Source organism: Lygodium microphyllum, chromosome 8 (genome assembly GCF_053477565.2).
Source record: "Lygodium microphyllum isolate KBCC chromosome 8, Lygodium_microphyllum_v1.1.10, whole genome shotgun sequence".
Taxonomy (NCBI): Eukaryota; Viridiplantae; Streptophyta; class Polypodiopsida; order Schizaeales; family Lygodiaceae; genus Lygodium; species Lygodium microphyllum.
This window is the reverse complement of record NC_141142.1, coordinates 11604094-11622397: the sequence shown is the minus strand read 5'-3', so window position 1 is coordinate 11622397 and position 18304 is coordinate 11604094. Positions and strand designations below refer to the sequence as shown.

At 39.9% G+C, this 18304-nt stretch overlaps 1 protein-coding gene across 5 annotated transcripts in view; it reads left to right on the top strand.

The window, feature by feature from the left end:
- Positions 1–17042, top strand: part of LOC148031966 (2-oxoisovalerate dehydrogenase subunit beta 1, mitochondrial-like) — a 40013-nt gene extending 22971 nt beyond the window's left edge. Inside the window, exons 7-10 of one of the 5 annotated variants that reach the window (XM_087682564.1) lie at positions 15507–15602; positions 15881–15958; positions 16115–16201; positions 16554–17042. In XM_087682564.1, coding sequence (XP_087538690.1) covers positions 15507–15602; positions 15881–15958; positions 16115–16201; positions 16554–16589 — 297 coding nt within the window. In that variant the 3' untranslated portion in view covers positions 16590–17042. Of the gene's footprint in view, positions 1–15506; positions 15689–15781; positions 15959–16114; positions 16202–16553 lie in introns of those variants that run through there. The other 4 variants (XM_087682562.1, XM_087682563.1, XR_015691549.1 and 1 more) reach the window with 4 other exon arrangements.
- Positions 17043–18304: the final 1262 nt, after the last annotated feature.

Below are 18304 nucleotides of genomic sequence, written 5' to 3'. Positions count from 1 at the left end.
TGGCACACCTCCCCATAACTTTCAGCAACCAATGCATGGCTTGCATAACCCAATGTACTCGGGTATGGCTCATAGAATGCATAATCCGATGTATGGCGGCATCGGTATGATGTGTGGTGTGCAAAATCATGCATATGGGCAAGCATTGATACCCCATCGTGCTTTTGGGGCTCAAGGAATAAGTGCTGGTTATGCAAATGCTCCGTTTAATGCTAGCTATCATGGAAATTGCCTCTATACTAGCGGATACACTATGCCTTTCATGTGAGCTTGTTGAGGCCTTTTAATGGTGATGTGCTTTAGGATGTATCTGCTGAAATTCAGTCCAATGTAGAGGAGCTGAATAAGATATTGGTATCTAAGCAGATTTTGGCACATAAAAAGAAAAGGTCAAAGGTAAAGCTTCCATAAGCTATTGGGTGAAGTTTCACAATTGTTCACCAATAGATGCTAAATGGATGGAAGAGGATGACTTAGCAGACCATACTCAATTGTTGCAGCTTTACCTTGATGCCTTTCAGTTAGAGCTGACTTTGGATCGGGCTCTTTCAGGTTCAGCAGGGCAAGGGTCCAGAGTACCACCTGATACTCAAGGGGGAGGTAGCACTTCCACTTCTCCAGGAATGGAGTGCTCTCGTGTATAGTGGATCTCGGATGTATTTAGCATGCATCCAAGGTACTGTGCTGACAGTATGTCTGCCATGAGGTCACTATTCAGTATACTAGTCACTATGATATGTATGCAGATGGGTAAGGTTTTCATTGCAGCTCTGAAATTATACATTTGCATCAAGTTATGATCATGAGAGATTGATTACCGAGTGCTAGTTTTCAATGTATGATCATTAGTTTTAGTGGTATTCAGCTGGTTCTATGGACAACATGTGTATTAAATGCCATTGACAATTCAGCTATGGTTTCAACTCGGTTTATGCTTTACTATGGTTGTGTAGTCAGCACTGTTGAGCAACAAGAGTTTGGGATGCATCCGATGAGTTTTTGGCAATAGTTCTGAACTATTGTTGAGCTTTATGCTGGTTGGAAATTTTCAGCAAATGGTGGGTATATGAGATAGTTAGCCAGCAATGGCCAATGTTGTGTTGACTATGATGCCTTGTGAAAATTCCAATGCAATATTGTTTGCTTTGACACATTATAGTGCAATCGACGACGATTGCAAGGATTTCAAGGGGGTGGTCTGTCACGAGGACGTGAAAATTTGATGCTTTGCTTATGCTTAATTGACATTTGATTAAAGGATTAATCAAGTGTGCAATTAAAAGTTGCACATGTGTTGCACATGTGAGGTGCAAGCTACTTTTTCACAATTGAAGGCCGAAGGACCCTGTGAAAAAGATGGGTGTCAAAGGCAAAAGTTGTAACAAGTTACACTTGCTAGATTCTAGGTGAATTTTGGTGTCAGTTTGCCCCTAGGACCATTAATTGGCCATTAAGTGTCAGTGGTGACATTAGGGACTAGGCATTAATTAATGGATTAATGCTTGTCCAAGGGTCAATTAATGCATGGGACCACTTTGAATTGCAAATGGCCTAGCCAATTAATTTTTGGATGGGCAAGGGCAATTTTTTGGGCATGGATTAAGGGCTGAATTAATTTTCAGAATTAATTAATTCTGAAAATTAATTGAATGACTGGAAATTGTTGAAAATGGATTAAGAAAGCTGCCACTTCGCAAAACTTTCCCATGCAAGTGAGGGAAGGCTAAATAAGGCTGAAGGGAGAGGGAAATCTCGTTTTTTCATTTTGGAGCTGTTGGAAAGAGGTGTTGGACTGTTGCTGCCAGCTTTTGGGGCCAATTCCCAGCCATTGGAGACCATTTTGGTGATGAAGATTGCATATTCTTAACCTTGGGAAGCTGGCAATTGCTGCTGATGCACTTTCTCCTGAAGATCACAGTCTTTGATGCTCTCCTATTGTTGTTGGTGCATCCGTTTGGGGCTGGTACAACAGGGCAGCAATTGATTTTTCTTCGCGACAAATCTCAAAATTTTCTCTCTTTACAGCATTCTCTCATCTCCTGCAGCCTATGCTCAGCCATTCTCAGCAATTCTCAGCCATTTGGAGGAGATTTCAGCCATTTTTGGTGGGCTGATCTGTAATTTCTGCAGTAAACCCTGCTGTAAATTAGGGTTTAGCAGACACCTTGGGATCCATGCTAGAGATTGAAGACTCAAGGGACTGAAACCAGCAGCTGATAATTGAAGATTATCAAGGAAATTCAAGAGCCAACCCATCCCAAATTGATTTGGGGCAGCATTTGGCCAGCCAAAGGTCAAATTGGAGAAGAAGTCTTGGGTGAATCAAGGGGCAAATGACCCAAAAGGCTTGCTGGTCATTTATTACAGCAAGAGCAATTGGTTAGCAAGAGGAGATTGAAGAATCTCGAGTTTTACTCCTTCCAATTGAATGAAAGCTAAAGAAATACCGCAAGGGGTGCCAATTTTGGGGCCAACAGGGTGTCTACTGTCCAAGAATGTTATGTAAAGTGTGTATTTCATTTTATGTGCATTTATTTATTGCTGTAATTAACTCTTAAATCAGGTTATTACCACCCATTCCAAGAAGGAAGACTGGTTTCATGGTTCCATTGCTTGGATACATCAAATCTCTTGATTTGGTGGGCCCGAGGCCCCTGATTGCAAGCCAAAGCTTTGTGCTAGTGTTGATCTTTGTGCTCAGTTGAGAAATTACAGCAAGATGTCTTCGTACAGTGGGATGCAATCAAGTAGTAATGATGCCTCTCATGATGCACATTAACATGTGAAAGAAGGAAATGCAATGCCTGATCTTGGACAAGGCACGAATCATGGACAGCATGTTGAAAATATAACAATCAGAGACCACTTGCACAGGCACAACAGAATAGGCCACCATAAGCTAAGGTAGTCATTGTGGAGGAAGCTAGGCAAGTTAATGAACGTGTGTTGCAGAAACAACAAGGGAACTATCTCAATGTGTTGCATGTCTAGTGTGATTGTTCAAATTGCATACAAGTGGGAGATTCTTGAAAAATCAGCATCAGTTCTAGTTATTACAAGATCAGGTGAAAAGTATGTGGCTGATCCTGTTATATTCCATAAGGTGATGAAACACCCTCAGTATTGGGAGAATCAAAGACAGGTCAGACAGGGGTGTTTGAAGGAAATTCAGAAGAGTCAGAAAACAAACTATGGTAAATAGAAATTGCAGCAACCAATACCTGATATACAATTAAGTATTCAGGAGGAGATTTAGCAGCAGGAAACAAGGGAGGCTCAGTTGACAGCTGAAGTCTTGAGGAATACCACTGTTACAATGGATTAGATTTTAGGTTTGGTCCTTGAGTTCAAAAGACATGTACTCAGAAATCTGAGTGAGGAGGAAGAATAAGTGGATGAACCTGAAGCCTGTCAGATTGAGGCTGAAGATGTGGACTACAAAGTGCCTAAAATCAATGTTAATTTTCAGGAATAGGAAATACAGGGAGCATTGCTGGATGGAGGTTCAGGTGTAAATATTCTACTTGAATTCTTGTATGCCAAACTGAAGTTGCCTGAGCTAGAAAAAGCTCCTTTTCAATTGAAGATGGTAGATCAAAGGAGGATTCGGCCTATAGGAATTCTTCGAAATTAGTAGATTCCTGTTTCAAGACTCACATTCCCAGTGAATTTTGTAGTGTTAAAAATGGATGAAGGAGACAACCCATATTCACTTCTGTTGGGAAGGCCTTGGTTTAACCAGGCTAAGGTTAAACAAGATTGGGGAGCTGCAAAAATAACAATTAGGAAGGGGAAGAAGAAAGTTCACATGAATATGATACCTAGTGCAACCTTGCCTAGAGAAGCTAGAGCCTTGTATGCACATGATATTAACATGGTGAAGGAAGTTGATGATGATGAAGAATATGCTTTCCTTAAAGTTAAAGAATCAGTTGTACTTGTTTTTGATATAGATGTAGTCAGAATTTTGGAGCAGTTCAAGGAGTAGAAGGAATCTATAACCTCTCAACAACAGAATGAGAGTAAATAGGAAGATCTTGCAGAAGAGGACGTAAGCAGGAAGTTATCTGAATAGGAGGAGAAGATGCACGTTTAATAGATCATTCAAGCTGAAAAGGCTTTTGAGGAACAGATGGCTAAAACTGCCAGGGTCCAGGAAGATGATTTACAGGATCTCAATTTAGGTTCTAAAAAGGAGCCTTAGATGGTTAAAGTCAGTGTTCATGTAGAAGGCCAATTCAAAACAAATCTGAGTCAACTGTTTGAGGAATTTAAAGATATTTTTGCATGGACTTACACTGATATGAAAGGAGTGGATCCTAGATTTTGTATGCACAGGATTAACCTAAAAAAAGATACAGTCCCTGTTATTTCAGAGAGAGACAGGATGAACCCAAACTATGCAAAGGCTGCTAAGGAGGATTTTGATAAACTTCTGAAAGTGGGATTTATTTATCGTTTGGAGAAGGTGACCATGTTATCACCTATAGTGGTGGTGCCAAAGAAGAATGGAAAACTCAGAATTTGTGTTGACTACAGGAAACTAAATGTAGCCACTATAATTGATCATTTCCCATTACCATTTCAGGATACTTTGTTGGATACAGTTGCAGGTCATCAGATGTACAATTTCTTGGATGGATTCAATGATTACAATCAGATATTGATGGCAGAAGAAGATAGAGAGAAGACTGCTTTTGTTACAGAGTGGGAAGTACATGCCACTAATGTAATGGTATTTGGCTTGAAAGATGCTCCACCTACATTTCAGAAATGGGTACAGGAAGTCTTTGCTCCAAACTTGAAACATTCATAAGAGTCTTTCTAGATGATTTTAGTGTGTTTGGAAAGGCTGTGGATCACCTTAACCAACTCAGATTATGCTTTAAAAGATGTAGAATGGCTAGGTTGAGTCTTAATCCAGCTAAATGTGCTTTTGTTATTAAAGGAGGGATTTTACTGGGGCATATCATTTTAGAAGAAGGAATGCAGGCTGATCCCAGGAAAGTGACAGTTATTCAAAAGGCCAAGGCACCAGCAAACTTGAAGGAATTGAGTAGATTTGTTGGACAGATCAAGTGGCATAAGAGATTTCTGAAATATTTGTCTCATGTTTGTGTTCCATTGACCAAGTTGACCAAGAAGGATGTGAAGTATGTCTAGACAGAAGAACAGGAAAAAACATCCAGATTACTAAAGAAGATGTTACAAGTAGCACCAATAATGCAGCCTCTTGATCGGAGTTTACCATTTCATGTCTTTGGAGATGCCTCTGATATTGCAGTGGGAGCTGTGTTAATGCAGGAAAAATAGAAAGGTTGGTTTAGACCAGTATATTATGCAAGCAAGGTCATGACAGGAGCAGAAAGAAATTATTTTGTTACTAGAAGGGAGTGCTTGGGAATTATCTTTATATTGATAAAAGTTCAGACATTATTTGTTGGGCAATTCAATCATAATTCATGTGGATCATCAGGCATTGATCTATTTGGTCAACAAACCACAACCAACTGAAAGATTGGCTAGATGGATTTTGCTATTACAGGAAATTGATTATTCCATTGTGCATAGACCTGGAAGAGAACACTTGATTGCTGATTATTTAAGCAGATTGGAGTCAGGAGAACCTCTTGAAGGGATAACAAATGATTTGCCTGATGCAGATTTATTTCAGATTTAGGCAACCAACTCAGATGATTGGTATGAACAGATGCTTAATTGCCTTACTGAAGGGGGTATTCCCTGAGGGAATGACCAAAGTCCACATAAGAAAGCTGGTATTAAGAAGTGCAACCTATTCAGTAATTGGAGAATATCTGTACAAGAGAGGAGTGGATTAGATTATCAGGAGATGTGTTCGTGACAGTCAGCAAGCAGCAGTGTTAACTGAAGCTCGTACAAGAAGTTCTGGAGGTCAATTTTCAGGTGACATAACCACTAGAAAAATATTTCAGAGTGGCTTATGGTGGCCAACAGTAATCAAAGATTCACATCGGTATGCAAAGGCCTGTGATAAATGTCAAAGGGATGGATATCCAAGAAATTAGGACAGAATGAGGCAGTATCCAGTTTTGCCATTGGGTCCTTTTGAGAAGTGGGGAATGGATTTTATGGGTCCATTCAAGCCAGCAGCAGAACTTTCAGGAAACATATATATTTTGGTTGCTACAGATTATTATACCAAATGGGTAGAAGCTGTTGCATTAAAGGATAATAAGGCAAGGAGTGTGGCCTATTTCCTGTACAATAACATAATGACCAGATTTGGCTGCCCAGTGGAACTTGTATCAGATCAGAGAGTCAATTTCTTTAACAAGGTGATTAAAGTTCTGACTGAAACTCATATGATTAGCCATAAAATGTCCTCAGCATATCATCCATAGGCCAATGGATTAGTTGAGAGCAGTAACAAGATTTTGGTTAAAATTCTTAAAAGGACTGTTTCAGAAAACAGAAAGGATTGGGATCCGAAATTGAATTTAGCACTGTGGGCATTTAGAACAGCCTTTAAGGTCAGTACATGACTCACACCATTTAGATTGGTCTATGGCATGGAAGCTGTGGTGCCAATGGAGTTCATAGTACCATCTTTGAGGGTGGCAGTTTTGAATAGACTAACACAGGAGGATTCACTTAAACAGAGATTGGAGTAGTTGATGTCTTTGGATGAAGACAGATTTCATAGTGCTTATGTGGCTATTGTGATTCAGAATAGAAGATTTGGATGGCTGAATCAGTACTTAAAGAAGAAGAAATTCAAACAGGGAAATTTGGTCTTAATGTATAACTCTAAGTTGGGCAAGTATCCTCACAAATTAAAACTTAGGTATGCGGGACCATATAGAATTAATAAGGACTCAGGGCAAGGAACACCTCAGTTGGTTGATTTGGAGGGTAATTTATTGGCTAAACTTGTGAATGGTTTTAGATTAAAGTTGTTTTTGCTCAATAAGTTCCAAGATATTGATTTGAATTTGGTAGGAGTGGACACAAATTCATTTTCACACATATCCTTTCATGATGTCGTGGATGTCGACCACAGCCAGTATGCAATTATAAAAAGGAACATTGATGATGCAAAATGCCAAATCTCCACATGTCAAATCTCCACAGATTTGGATTTGCTAGATCCATTAATTTCAGTGGAACTTGAGAAGTCAGAGGGTGGCGTATTGACTGAAATTGGGTAATTGTACTTGTTGGGGAAGTGCAAACTTCTGTGCAAATGAAGAATATCATTGTAGATGTTCAATCTGAAAAAGTGGATGTGATTGATACTCAGACCAATGTTAGTGCAGAAGATGTTTAGAAAACTGATTTAATTGATCCAAGAGGAGAGGAAAAAAGCAAAACTGATGCAGAGATTGAGAAATCAATTCAATCAGTTTTAACTGATATTCAGGCAAAATAGAATTGATAGTTAGGAATGTAGTTAGATGGATGGAATATATGTTGTGTATTTTGTGTAAGTTGGATGTATCCAGCCATTGCACTTTAACTCTATATAATTCTTGAAGACCTAGATGAAATTCTCAGGACTGAAATGAAAACAAGGGATTTTGTGGGTTTAAGTCCACTATTTTGGAAAAATAGTAACCACTGGTTGTGTTAGTGTTAAAGGCATAACTTAGGAGTTCCTTATTTAGTTTTGTAAGGGTATTTTAAATCTTTGTCTTGATTAGATGTGAAGAGTCATCAGTAGGATATATATATTTTTGGGAAGTTAGAAGGAGTCGTCGTGAGATGTGGGTATGCCTGTTCTCATCAGGAACGGATAAGCTTGCAAGCGATGTTATCATTCAAAAAGTAATGGATAGACAGAACAGATTTCTATTCTTTTGTTTCTATTTGTATTAAAACTGTTATCTGTTTTGAGTAATCGATTATCTGAATTATGAAATGGAGTCTGTGTGGTCGGAAATGAGCCTGTCAATGGAAAGAATGATTCGGAATTAATGTTCAGAATAGACAGATTAGTCAGGGTTGAAAACGGATTGGATATGTTTATTATAGGGGAAACTATTTGCTTTGGGTAAAAGTAGGGCAAGCTTTTGGGCCCCTAACACCATTGCAAGTTCAAGTCTCACATAGGTGGAGGATCACATCCTGTATCCAACTATGGTTACTAGGAGCCTTTTTAATATACATGTTTCTGGATGCAACACATGGCGATAGCATGTATCTCCAAACTATTAGTATCACAACATGTATAATCATTCAACTGCAGTGTAACAAATACATTCACCTATAAATGTGAACGATCCAAGCAAATTAGCAATGTCAAGTGTCAAGGACTCAAGGTTAAAAAGTTAATCGTACATAATGCTAATCATTACCAATTTACCTATGAAGATTTAGGGAACAGAGCGGTCCACTCAAAAAGCTGGAGATTGCAATGGCAAAACACTAAACGCTCCAGCTAGGTAGTTGTGAGCTTGTTTCTCTTTTTGGTATAAAAGAGGGTCCATGTGCTCTAGTTCCTCTCAGGAGGCCCTGAACTACAATCTTGTAAGAGAACCCAAATAGCAATGCGTTTCTATTCAAATTTAAGAGATTGAGGTTAAGTAATTGGCAATTACTTATATGCATGCCGCAAAATCAACATTTGAGTGGACAATACATTACAGTACTTGTTACCTAGGTTGCATAATATATTAGATAATCAAGATTTAAAATATAAATCACTAGTCACATGCCAAAGTAGGACCACAATTGCCGTTTTCTCCCACCAAGATAGAAGCTGAAGCTGTTTCTCTCAAAGTCTAGCTGTGGGTCGGCCAAAATGAAGAGAATGATTGTGGAATGTCAGCGAATCATACTCTACTCTTCTCATTATATCTATATCATCCCTTGTGAGGCGCCTCATGTACTCCATGAAGCGCTCCTCTAACTCCTTGCTAGTGTATTGCTCCTTACTACGCCAAAGGGGATGCAAGATATGTGCGACAGCATGGATTGATTTATGGAACCAATCTCATCGTGCATTCCAGACTGTACGAATCTCATCAATTCTATAGATAAAATAGGCTAAAAACTTAGAAGTTAGAATAATAATCAATCATCAATGAGTCGTTAATACCAAATAATTACATGTATAAAAGTTAAACAAAAACTTGTCTTGGGGCAAAAAGTTTTTGTGAAGCAAGGCCTCGCTAATTTCGTCCATATACTCATATAGAAGCTTCAAAGTACTCCCTTCCATATCAGTGATGTGCAATACAATGTAAATAAGGGTGAGACTTTTCACCAATGCCTACCAACTCACATTTAAAATATTGTGCCCAAAAGCAAGAGCCTTTGGAGATTCTCTCTCACTCCATGTGAGCCATTCTTGGCATGCAATGGTCCGTATCAAATTTGGACGGGCCCATATCAACCTCTCCAATACAATAAACATATAAGCAAATCTAGTGGTGGAGGGCTTCAATAGCTCAAGTGTGCTATTGGCTCGAAATATGCTTGTGATGGATGGCCTCTTCTTCATAAATCTTACCATGCTTGTTGCCGTCTTGAAAATGTCATCAACCCAAGATATTTGTCCAACATCTTTAATAAGCAAGTCAAGGCAATGGGATGCACATGGAGTCCATACTATGCTAGGAAACTCCTCCTCAAGTATACGTCCCATAGATACACAATTGCTTCCATTATCTGTCACCACCTGTACCACATTTTGGACTCCTATGTCCATGATGACCTGTCACATGTACTCCCAAATGAAAGCTCCTGTGATGGTAAGACCTAAGGCAGAGACATCGATGGCCTTAATGAACATGGTGGCTTTACATGAAGATACCAAAACATTGTAAATATTCCTTCGACGCATATCTGACTATCCATCGCATAATATTGTGCATCCATATTTCACCCATGTCTCCTTCAAGGGCTCCAATTGAGCCTCTATGGGTGCTTTTTCTTTTTGAAGCTCCTGTGTGCGTAATGCATCTGCGGATGGGCCTTCCCACTTACACCGTATGTGGCTTACTACCCTGATGCCTTCTTCCATTGATGTGTAGTAGCCACATTAAAAGGGATAGCACACCGAATAAATAAGCATGTGAGTTTCCTAGTTGCCTCAAGAATTTCTTGCCTCTGAAGTCCTGCATGGACACTTGTACCATGCAAGGAGCCCTTTTGCCCACCACCACTAGAAGATGGCAACAGGGTCCTTTTTGCACTTGGATCCGATATAGATATGGATGCACTTATTTTTAATGGGCCACAGGCACTTTCAATTTGGTTAGCGCCACTAGGTCCACTAGTCTCTCTTTGCCCCACTTGTGCTTCATTAGCCCAATGTGGTGTTGATTCATCCTTTTCTAGCTCAATACCCAAATGCTTTCGGTGCCAAAGATGGAGGCACATTTGCGCAAGGCTTGATATCTTTGTTGGGAATGCATACCAAGTGGTCTTTCACGTGTGTTATACTCCCCGATTTCTCCAATTCACAATAGTTGCACTGCCACTTCTTTGATTTGCTGGAGCCCTTGTATCCCTTGATTGGAGTGACCTGCCTCCAATATGGGTTCGACGCCATGATATGATTACTCGTTAGGACCTAGGTAATGAATTAAAGGAGGAGGAGAAGAAGAAGGAGAAGGAGAAGAAGAAAGAAGAAAGAAGAAAGAAGAAAGAAGAAAGAAGAAGAAGAGCTTAGAGGAAGAGGAAGAAGAAGAGGAAGAGGAGGCGGGAGGTGGAGGTTCCAAGAGGAGGAGGTGAGAGCTATTGGAGTGTGCCGCGCGCGTGAGTCGGGAAGGAGAACGAATCGAATCGCGATCTTGCGCCTGATAACCACTCCAAAACAAGCCGCAGGATCTCGAAACAGCGGTCTCCTCTGTTTTCGTCTTGGTTTGAGATGGCCGGTCCGTTTTAGCGCTATCAAAACGACGTTTTGGGATACTATGGGTGGCCTATTGAGTGGACTGTTCCTTGGAATAAGATCTATGGTATGATCTTTAGGCCTCTCAGGAGGTAACTCTCTTGGTAACGAATCTAAGAAACAATCACTGAATTTATCCAAGAAATCCCTTCTACTTTCATCTAGTACAGACACATTACTCTCAACTTCATTAACTTGCTTTGCAAAAACCAAGTACGCAGAAAGATGATTTTTCATTGCAGAAGTAATTGCAGAAGCAGAAACAACTAGGACAGACTCTCCTTTAAGCTTCACATCTAACACATGAGTCTTGCTCCTATGTACAAGAGTAATCGTTTTGTTGTAAGTATCCAAGATAGCATGCTTCCTGTGGCACCATGGAATTCCCAACAGAACATCATTGCCCTCTAAAGGTATAATATGGAACTCCTCTGTGTCCATATAGCTTTGGATGTGCACACAGAGTTTGCCAAGAATGGGGGGTGACAGGTTAGGTATGTCTTGGGCATGCTAAATCAACCTATCCAACTGGTCCCATTTTCTCGGGACGTATACCCAGTTAAGCTGCCAATGCCGGTGAGATAAAGTTTGCATGAGCTCCATGATCAAAGAAAATAAGCATTGTGGAATCTCTGATCTTTCCCCAAGCTTTGCACCATTCTGTAGCATCATCAGTTCATTGATCTCCCACCATATCAGGCATTAAGCCAATGCTGGGTTTCTTTTTACTTAGTGTATCTTTATCCTCCGCATCTTTAGAAGATTGTTGTGGACACTTAGAAGCAATATGGCCTTTTTGTTCACATATAAAACATTTCCCAGCCATCGTTAAAGCCTTTCTTTCTTCAAATGATTTGCCAAAAAGTGGCCTCTTCTATCCTTTTCCCTGTTTAAAAGAAGTCCAAGGCTGCTGCTGAAAACTTTTCTTCCCAAAAGACTTCTTTGTAAAGCTGGTCTTTTTTGGAAATTGCTTCTTCTTCTTGCTAGGATCCTGCTTAAATCAGAATCCTTCTTTTCAGTGCCTTTAAAGCTGTCAGCTTTCCCTTTCAACAAAGCATTTGCCACACCAACATTTTCAATTAATTGTACCATATTTGTAACTCTGGTCTTGGTATAATAACCTTTGACGGCTTCGGGCAACCGCAACAATACTTTTCAATTTGTTCTGATAGGGGCACTATCCTGTAAGAACTCACGGGCAAAAGTGCTTCCCAAAATTTCTTATTGTACTCTTCTAAATCCGCACAATTTGCCGCGTTCAATTTATGCTATGCAGTCATGACATCTACTTCAAACGAGTTAGTTAACCATGAAGTTACAAACAACTATTTAAAATGGATCCAAGTGGCATGTGCATATCCTTGCATCAACAGTATGTTCCACCACTGCTAAGCATTACCTTTCAAAAAAGTTGCAGCCTTTCGCACCTTAGATAGAAGTCTTAATAAAATTCCTTCCAGTTTAAGCTGCATCAAATTGTTGTATAAATGTCAAAGCTTTCAGCTTATCTTGCATAGCGTTGAAGGTTTTAAACTTTGATGCCTGACCACCCTCTTTATAGTCTTTAGGCTTTGTACTTTTTGGTGTTAGGTTGTCATAGATAAGTGGTTGTTAAAAGGGGAGTCCCTTAGGTGCATTATCAACATTAATTTAACTTGTCTTAGCTGCCATATGCCCACTAGACTGAGAAAAACCAGCTGCTGCATTTTGTACTCCAGGCATCAAATAAGGACATTGCAAAATTTGATAACCGAGCTGTAGACCAATATTAGCATAAAGTGGGTTCACTGCCTCAATAGCCATCATTCTTGGTGGCCCTCGGGGCAAGTATCCCTGATAACTAGTGGGTAATCCAACCATTGCTTGAAAAACTGACCAAAGTAACCAGGATAAGTAGCAAAATGAGGAGGAATAGTTTGCTATGCCACTTGTGCATTATTGCCTTGACCATTCACTCCTTGGTTCTGTGCTTGTGGTTCTTGTTGCACTGGACCTGTCTCCATGTTTAATGTCTTTTCCACATGTTCATGCACATTAGAGGTTAGCCTTTTTGAGCGCTCCATGGTATGATGTGATGATTAGCCTGAGAATCCTGATTATGTGACTTAAAATTTTTTTGCATCCGAGGATTCTTTACAAGTTGTTGGAAAGAGCGAACCATATTGAGGAGTTGTGCCATAAACCAGTCCTCCTGTTCTTATTCCTCATCTTGTGGTTCAATCTTGGTTCTAGAAGGTGTTGACACCTGTGCATCAATACACCTGTGCATTAATACTACCTCCAATGTCTGTAAAACCTGTGTGTATCGCCTTTTCACCCAAAACTGTCCGAGCTTAAATTCTTATAGAAAAGAATTCAAATCCCAAGGATGGAACCATGGAACTGGTCTATGATTCACATAAAGCGGTAGTCCTTTCAATTAATACCTGGTCTTTTCATATACACACACAAATAGAGACCTCACTCCCTTACTCAACACCAGATTGGCTTTGAAAACCGGTGCCCCTCTCGATATTTCTTTATCAATTAAAAGATGGAAGGTTACAAAAAAAAAAAAGTTCCAAAGTGCAAAACTTGTGAAGAGTTGGTTTTCATATTTTCTGAGTAAATTTCAGTTGCATAAGGACAATACAGCATATCCAGAACAACATCCCTTTCTAAGTAAATTTCAGTTGTATAAGGATAGTACATCATATCTAGAACAATATCCCAAGTAGGAAAACACTTTCTGTGAGCATAACTCAATAATTCAAGTGTAGAATTGCAATTTGCAGAACTCTGTGTTTACTGTTTTTCACTTGTTTCTTGACCTGTTCTCAGCCTTATTCCATTCCAGATCTGTTCCATATCAGTGGATTACAAACCCTTTGATCTTGGCATCATTCCAGCAATAAAACCCACAAACATCACTAAATCAGAGCTGAAAACCCTGTTCCCATGTGGCGTGGTCATCACTTTCTTTAGTTCCTGCATAGGAGAAGCAATGAGCTGCTCTTGAACCTGGACAGTGAGGCTCTTGCCTCAGCAGAAGTGCAAAGAAAACACAGAACTGTACATTCCATGGAATTAGCCCATCATGCAAAGCATTTCCTTTGAGAATAGAGAGAGTGTTGACTAGAGGGAGCAAGCTCTACCTCTGTACACGAGTCAGAGATGAAGTACTCTCCATAGCTGATGTACTTGCAGCAATTTGCCCTCAACCCTTGAAAACTTCACGCTCAGATCTGCCTCTCTTGCCTATTACGTTTTTTTTAATGCTCTCTCTCTCTCTCTCTCTCTCGGGAATTTGTGCCCAAATTGTGACACATGGCATACATGTAACAATTTTCCCGTTTACACTTTCCGGTCTAAAATTCTCCATGATCGGTGCAAAATTTGACCTAGCCATAACTAGAGAATTAATTCTTGTGCAAAAACGAAGATAATGACATGAACAGATTTTGGGGTCCAAAAATAGTAACTTACTAAATTTTAGGGATGGTGACCCTTGCATTTCTCAAGTTGTTTTGAGCAACTTTTATCATTGCAACGACATCAAAAAGTGTAATGTAGCTTCGTTACGGTGACTTTTATTCCATGAGCATTCTCACATGTGCATCTTTTGTATTGGCCTTGCTCATTGTTCTACACCATCTCTAGTGGTTAAGCACACAATTCTAAACCACTGGCATTCTATTCTTCAGTGCCCATTCAATATGGAACTGGTTCCAAGGCTGAGACAAACCATTAGTCCAATTTGTTCCAATGGCTGCCTCTTCTGGCCATGCAAAGATCTTGGCTTAATCCAAGAGAACTCTAGGGGTAAAAAGCAACAGCAACTAAAGAAAAGAAAAGAAAAATATTTATATAAGTAAATAAGGAAAGCAACTACAAAAAGTATCACCACCTGGTGACAATTATCCCATGCATGCAGGTGTTTGCCTTCATCATTGGGATGGATGCTCTAAACCTGCTACAAGATATAGTCAAGGTGAAACAATAGTGGCTTTTAGATACCTAGAGTTTCAACAATCCAATGTTGACTTGAAAAGTGGCTTTCCTTCGTAAGCGCTAGTTCTTTTCTCCAAACAGCAGGGAACTGGCATGCAACCTTCAGAAAATGCAGTCTTAAACCTAATCAATTGAGAAAGAGATACTACTAGGATTCAATATTACTAGTTTTTTATGAACTTGCTTGAGTAAAAGACCGCTTCTGAGCTTGTTCAAGACTGATCTCAAGCTTTTTATGCAATTCTTGTTACTGTGCACAGCAGTGCTTTTTTAACTTCACACTGGTTGGGCAGAGTGACTCGGATTTTTTGCTACCCAGTTTCAATAACGTGATATATTACACTAGAGTTTAACATACTCCCAATTTCAAGGGTAACAGTCCTTGAAAAGAACAATATCTACTTGTTTGTTATGACGTGTCTGAGACTGTATGATTGTGGGTTTTATATTTTGTTTATGTGCTCTAGTACATCACTCATCTGTTGCACAAGTTAACTAATGTTTTATTTCTCTACTCCTTCCCCCGCTTTTCTCTGCCCCTTTTACGTACAAACTGCAGCAACCTTTGTCATATGCTTTATGCTTGCTTAAAATGGTTCAATAGATAGACGATGAGACCTGTTGATGTGCCCTACAGGAAGGGATTTCATGTGAGCTGATTGATTTACAAACCTTGATTCCGTGGGACAAGGAGACTGTAGAGGCATCAGTGAACAAAACTGGCAGACTTCTTGTGAGTACTTTTTGCATGTCCATGGCACAGACAGCGGTTGTTTTTGAGATTCAAGATTACGGAAGAGGCTCATAAACCATAACGAAGTAAAACCGTTCTCTCTCTCTCTCTCTCTCTCTCTCTCTCCGCTTTTTAATTTGACCTTTATACGCATGCCCTTCTGAATTTTCACGTCGCAGAGCTAGAAATGGCGATTCGGCGGTTCTCTCCACAAATTGGAAGTATGCGAACCCTTTTTGGACGGAGGCATATTTACAGATCCCTCTCTGGATTTGCAGGTTAGTCATGAGGCGCCGGTTACAGGAGGTTTTGGGGCTGAAATCGCAGCATCCATCATTGAACGCTGTTTCCTTCGGGTGCGTTTCACCATTCGGTTTGACCACATTGCATACCACAAACAACACTTGTTTTTGGCAAAGGCACTGCTAGCTGTTTGTTTTGTGGGAGAATGTATTCTCTAACTACCAGAACTTCTTTCAAAAGACAATGGTCTGACTGTTCTTGTGCTTCAGCTTGAAGCCCCAGTCTCGCGGGTTTGTGGACTGGATACACCGTTTCCTCTCGTCTTCGAGCCATTTTATCTGCCTACGAAGAATAAGGTAAGATTCCGGATGGCTTCTTGTAAGTTCGCTTGTCCTATTTCCTATTATCTTTTACCGACTCGTTCGGCGAAGGTCCAGCTGGCCATTTCGTTCTCTGCCTTCAAAGTCTAGAAGAAAGACCTTCCTTCCTTTTATTTACACATTTCAAGTAAATCTGCTGCTGCTCCTTCCTCCTTGGAGGTTCCGATGGCTGTGCGAATCATACTTCCGGAATTGACCCTGCTTTCCTAATTTTTTTAACTCTGCTACTCATTAATACAACATTCCAAAGATAGCTGGAGCCCGGACAGGTGGCGGGTGAAGATTATATTTGTATTTGTTATTGAAGCTATTGTTATATGTCTTGTAGGTATTGGAGTCTATCAAAGCCTCAGTCAACTACTGATCTTTCCCACCAAGCTCGTTCTTCCTGTACATCTTTGTAAACATTTTGTCCATACTGTCAATTTTGAAGAGCGGCATGTAAAGTGTCGTTGTACAGTGGGAAATTGACTGTCAAATTATTTGGAAGAGGACTGACTAAACATTCCAGCAAGAATCTGTACACTGTACAGTGAGATGAGGTAGGAAACTCGTCCAATTCTTATTACTCCTCACAAGAGAGGAGCAACATGTAATGACGGTTAACTGATGTATTCTCTCTCTCTCTCTCTCTCTCCGTGCCCGGCCCACCCGCCCAACCCCCGGGTGTGCCTCGCAACAACCAGAGAGGGTAAAATTAAGCTCGCCGTAACATCCAGTATTGAACCTCATCAAAATATGGCCAGGTAATAAATCTCAATTTGTGGGATTTACAGTCCCAAGTAATAAATAGTAAAGGGGGGGGTAGTGCAAGCATGCTTTCACAACAAGAGTATATGTTCAAAAAATTAAGGAAAAGTAGGCTACTCTACAACCAGATTCTTTATGTGCTTTTAAGGATGTGCCTTACACGCAAAGCAAATTCTATTAACAAGCACTAGATGCGCGAGGAATCTTAGGTTTTGGAAATTCTCAGAGAGGTTTTCCACAATGAGTTGAAAAGGGGAGTTCAAAAGGGCATCGAAATTTCGAACACAGCACAACTTTCTGTGGGGTCTCTTCTCAAACTCAGCATGGGCATTGGGAAGGTTCAAGGGGGTAGTAGTTTCAACGGAAAGTTTGCACTTTTGGTTTACGAAACTCATCATGGAAAGCCCTCTTAACGTTCGTACCGTACCATTGCCACAAGTTTTAAACTAGACTTATCCTCTTTCCTTGTATTGGCATTCTCAGGATCATCCCATTTTATTGTGCGTGATTGATGAACAAGACAAGCACAAAACCGTTTTTTGCTCTTTCAAAGTTGTTGTGGGTTAGCCTAGTGTCTTGGAGAGAACTGTTTTGTAAGGCAATTTTCAATCCTTAATGGCAAAATTTGCTTAGGTAACCATGATGTTCTAGAGGTATGAAGCCCTTTTTTTTTGGGACTTTGTTTTAATGGGACTTTAGACAACAGTTAAGTGGAAATGATCTTTATAGATTTGAGCAAATTTTGATTACTTCCTCAACTAACTTAGAAATAACTTTAACTTGATGAACTTCTCTTTTAAAAATTTATCTAACCTTTTTATAAATTCCTCGGACTTTTGAAAGCAATCCACCATTGTAATTTGAAGATTAACTCATGCTAATTTTGTAGTACAATTGGCAAAGCTTAGTTCTCCAATTTTGAGGAAAGATAAAAGATTTATGTCAATCTTGTTCTCGCATTTTACTTTTGTAAGGTGGTTTTATCCACAAGGTGCGACTTCCTAAGGCTTGAAAGATGCATCGGGTTGGAAGGTCATGTAGCTTTAGATTGACGAAGCGTGGTTGCATTTAAACAAGAATGAGGTCGTTGCAAAGCATCCTATCAAGATGCAAGCCACAGCCAAAAGAAATGGTAGGATTGATGACTATTACAAGTTAAGAAAAGTATGCCAATCAAGGCTTTCTCCTTTGCATGGCTTTATTCCCCCTTTGTCTTTTTAAAACTCATTTCTAAAAGTAGTCGTTTAAGAATATAGGATTAAAATGGGACTAGCCTTTAGGGACCTTGTCGTTTTTCTTTCAAGCTCATCTAGCTTGTATATGCTTTGG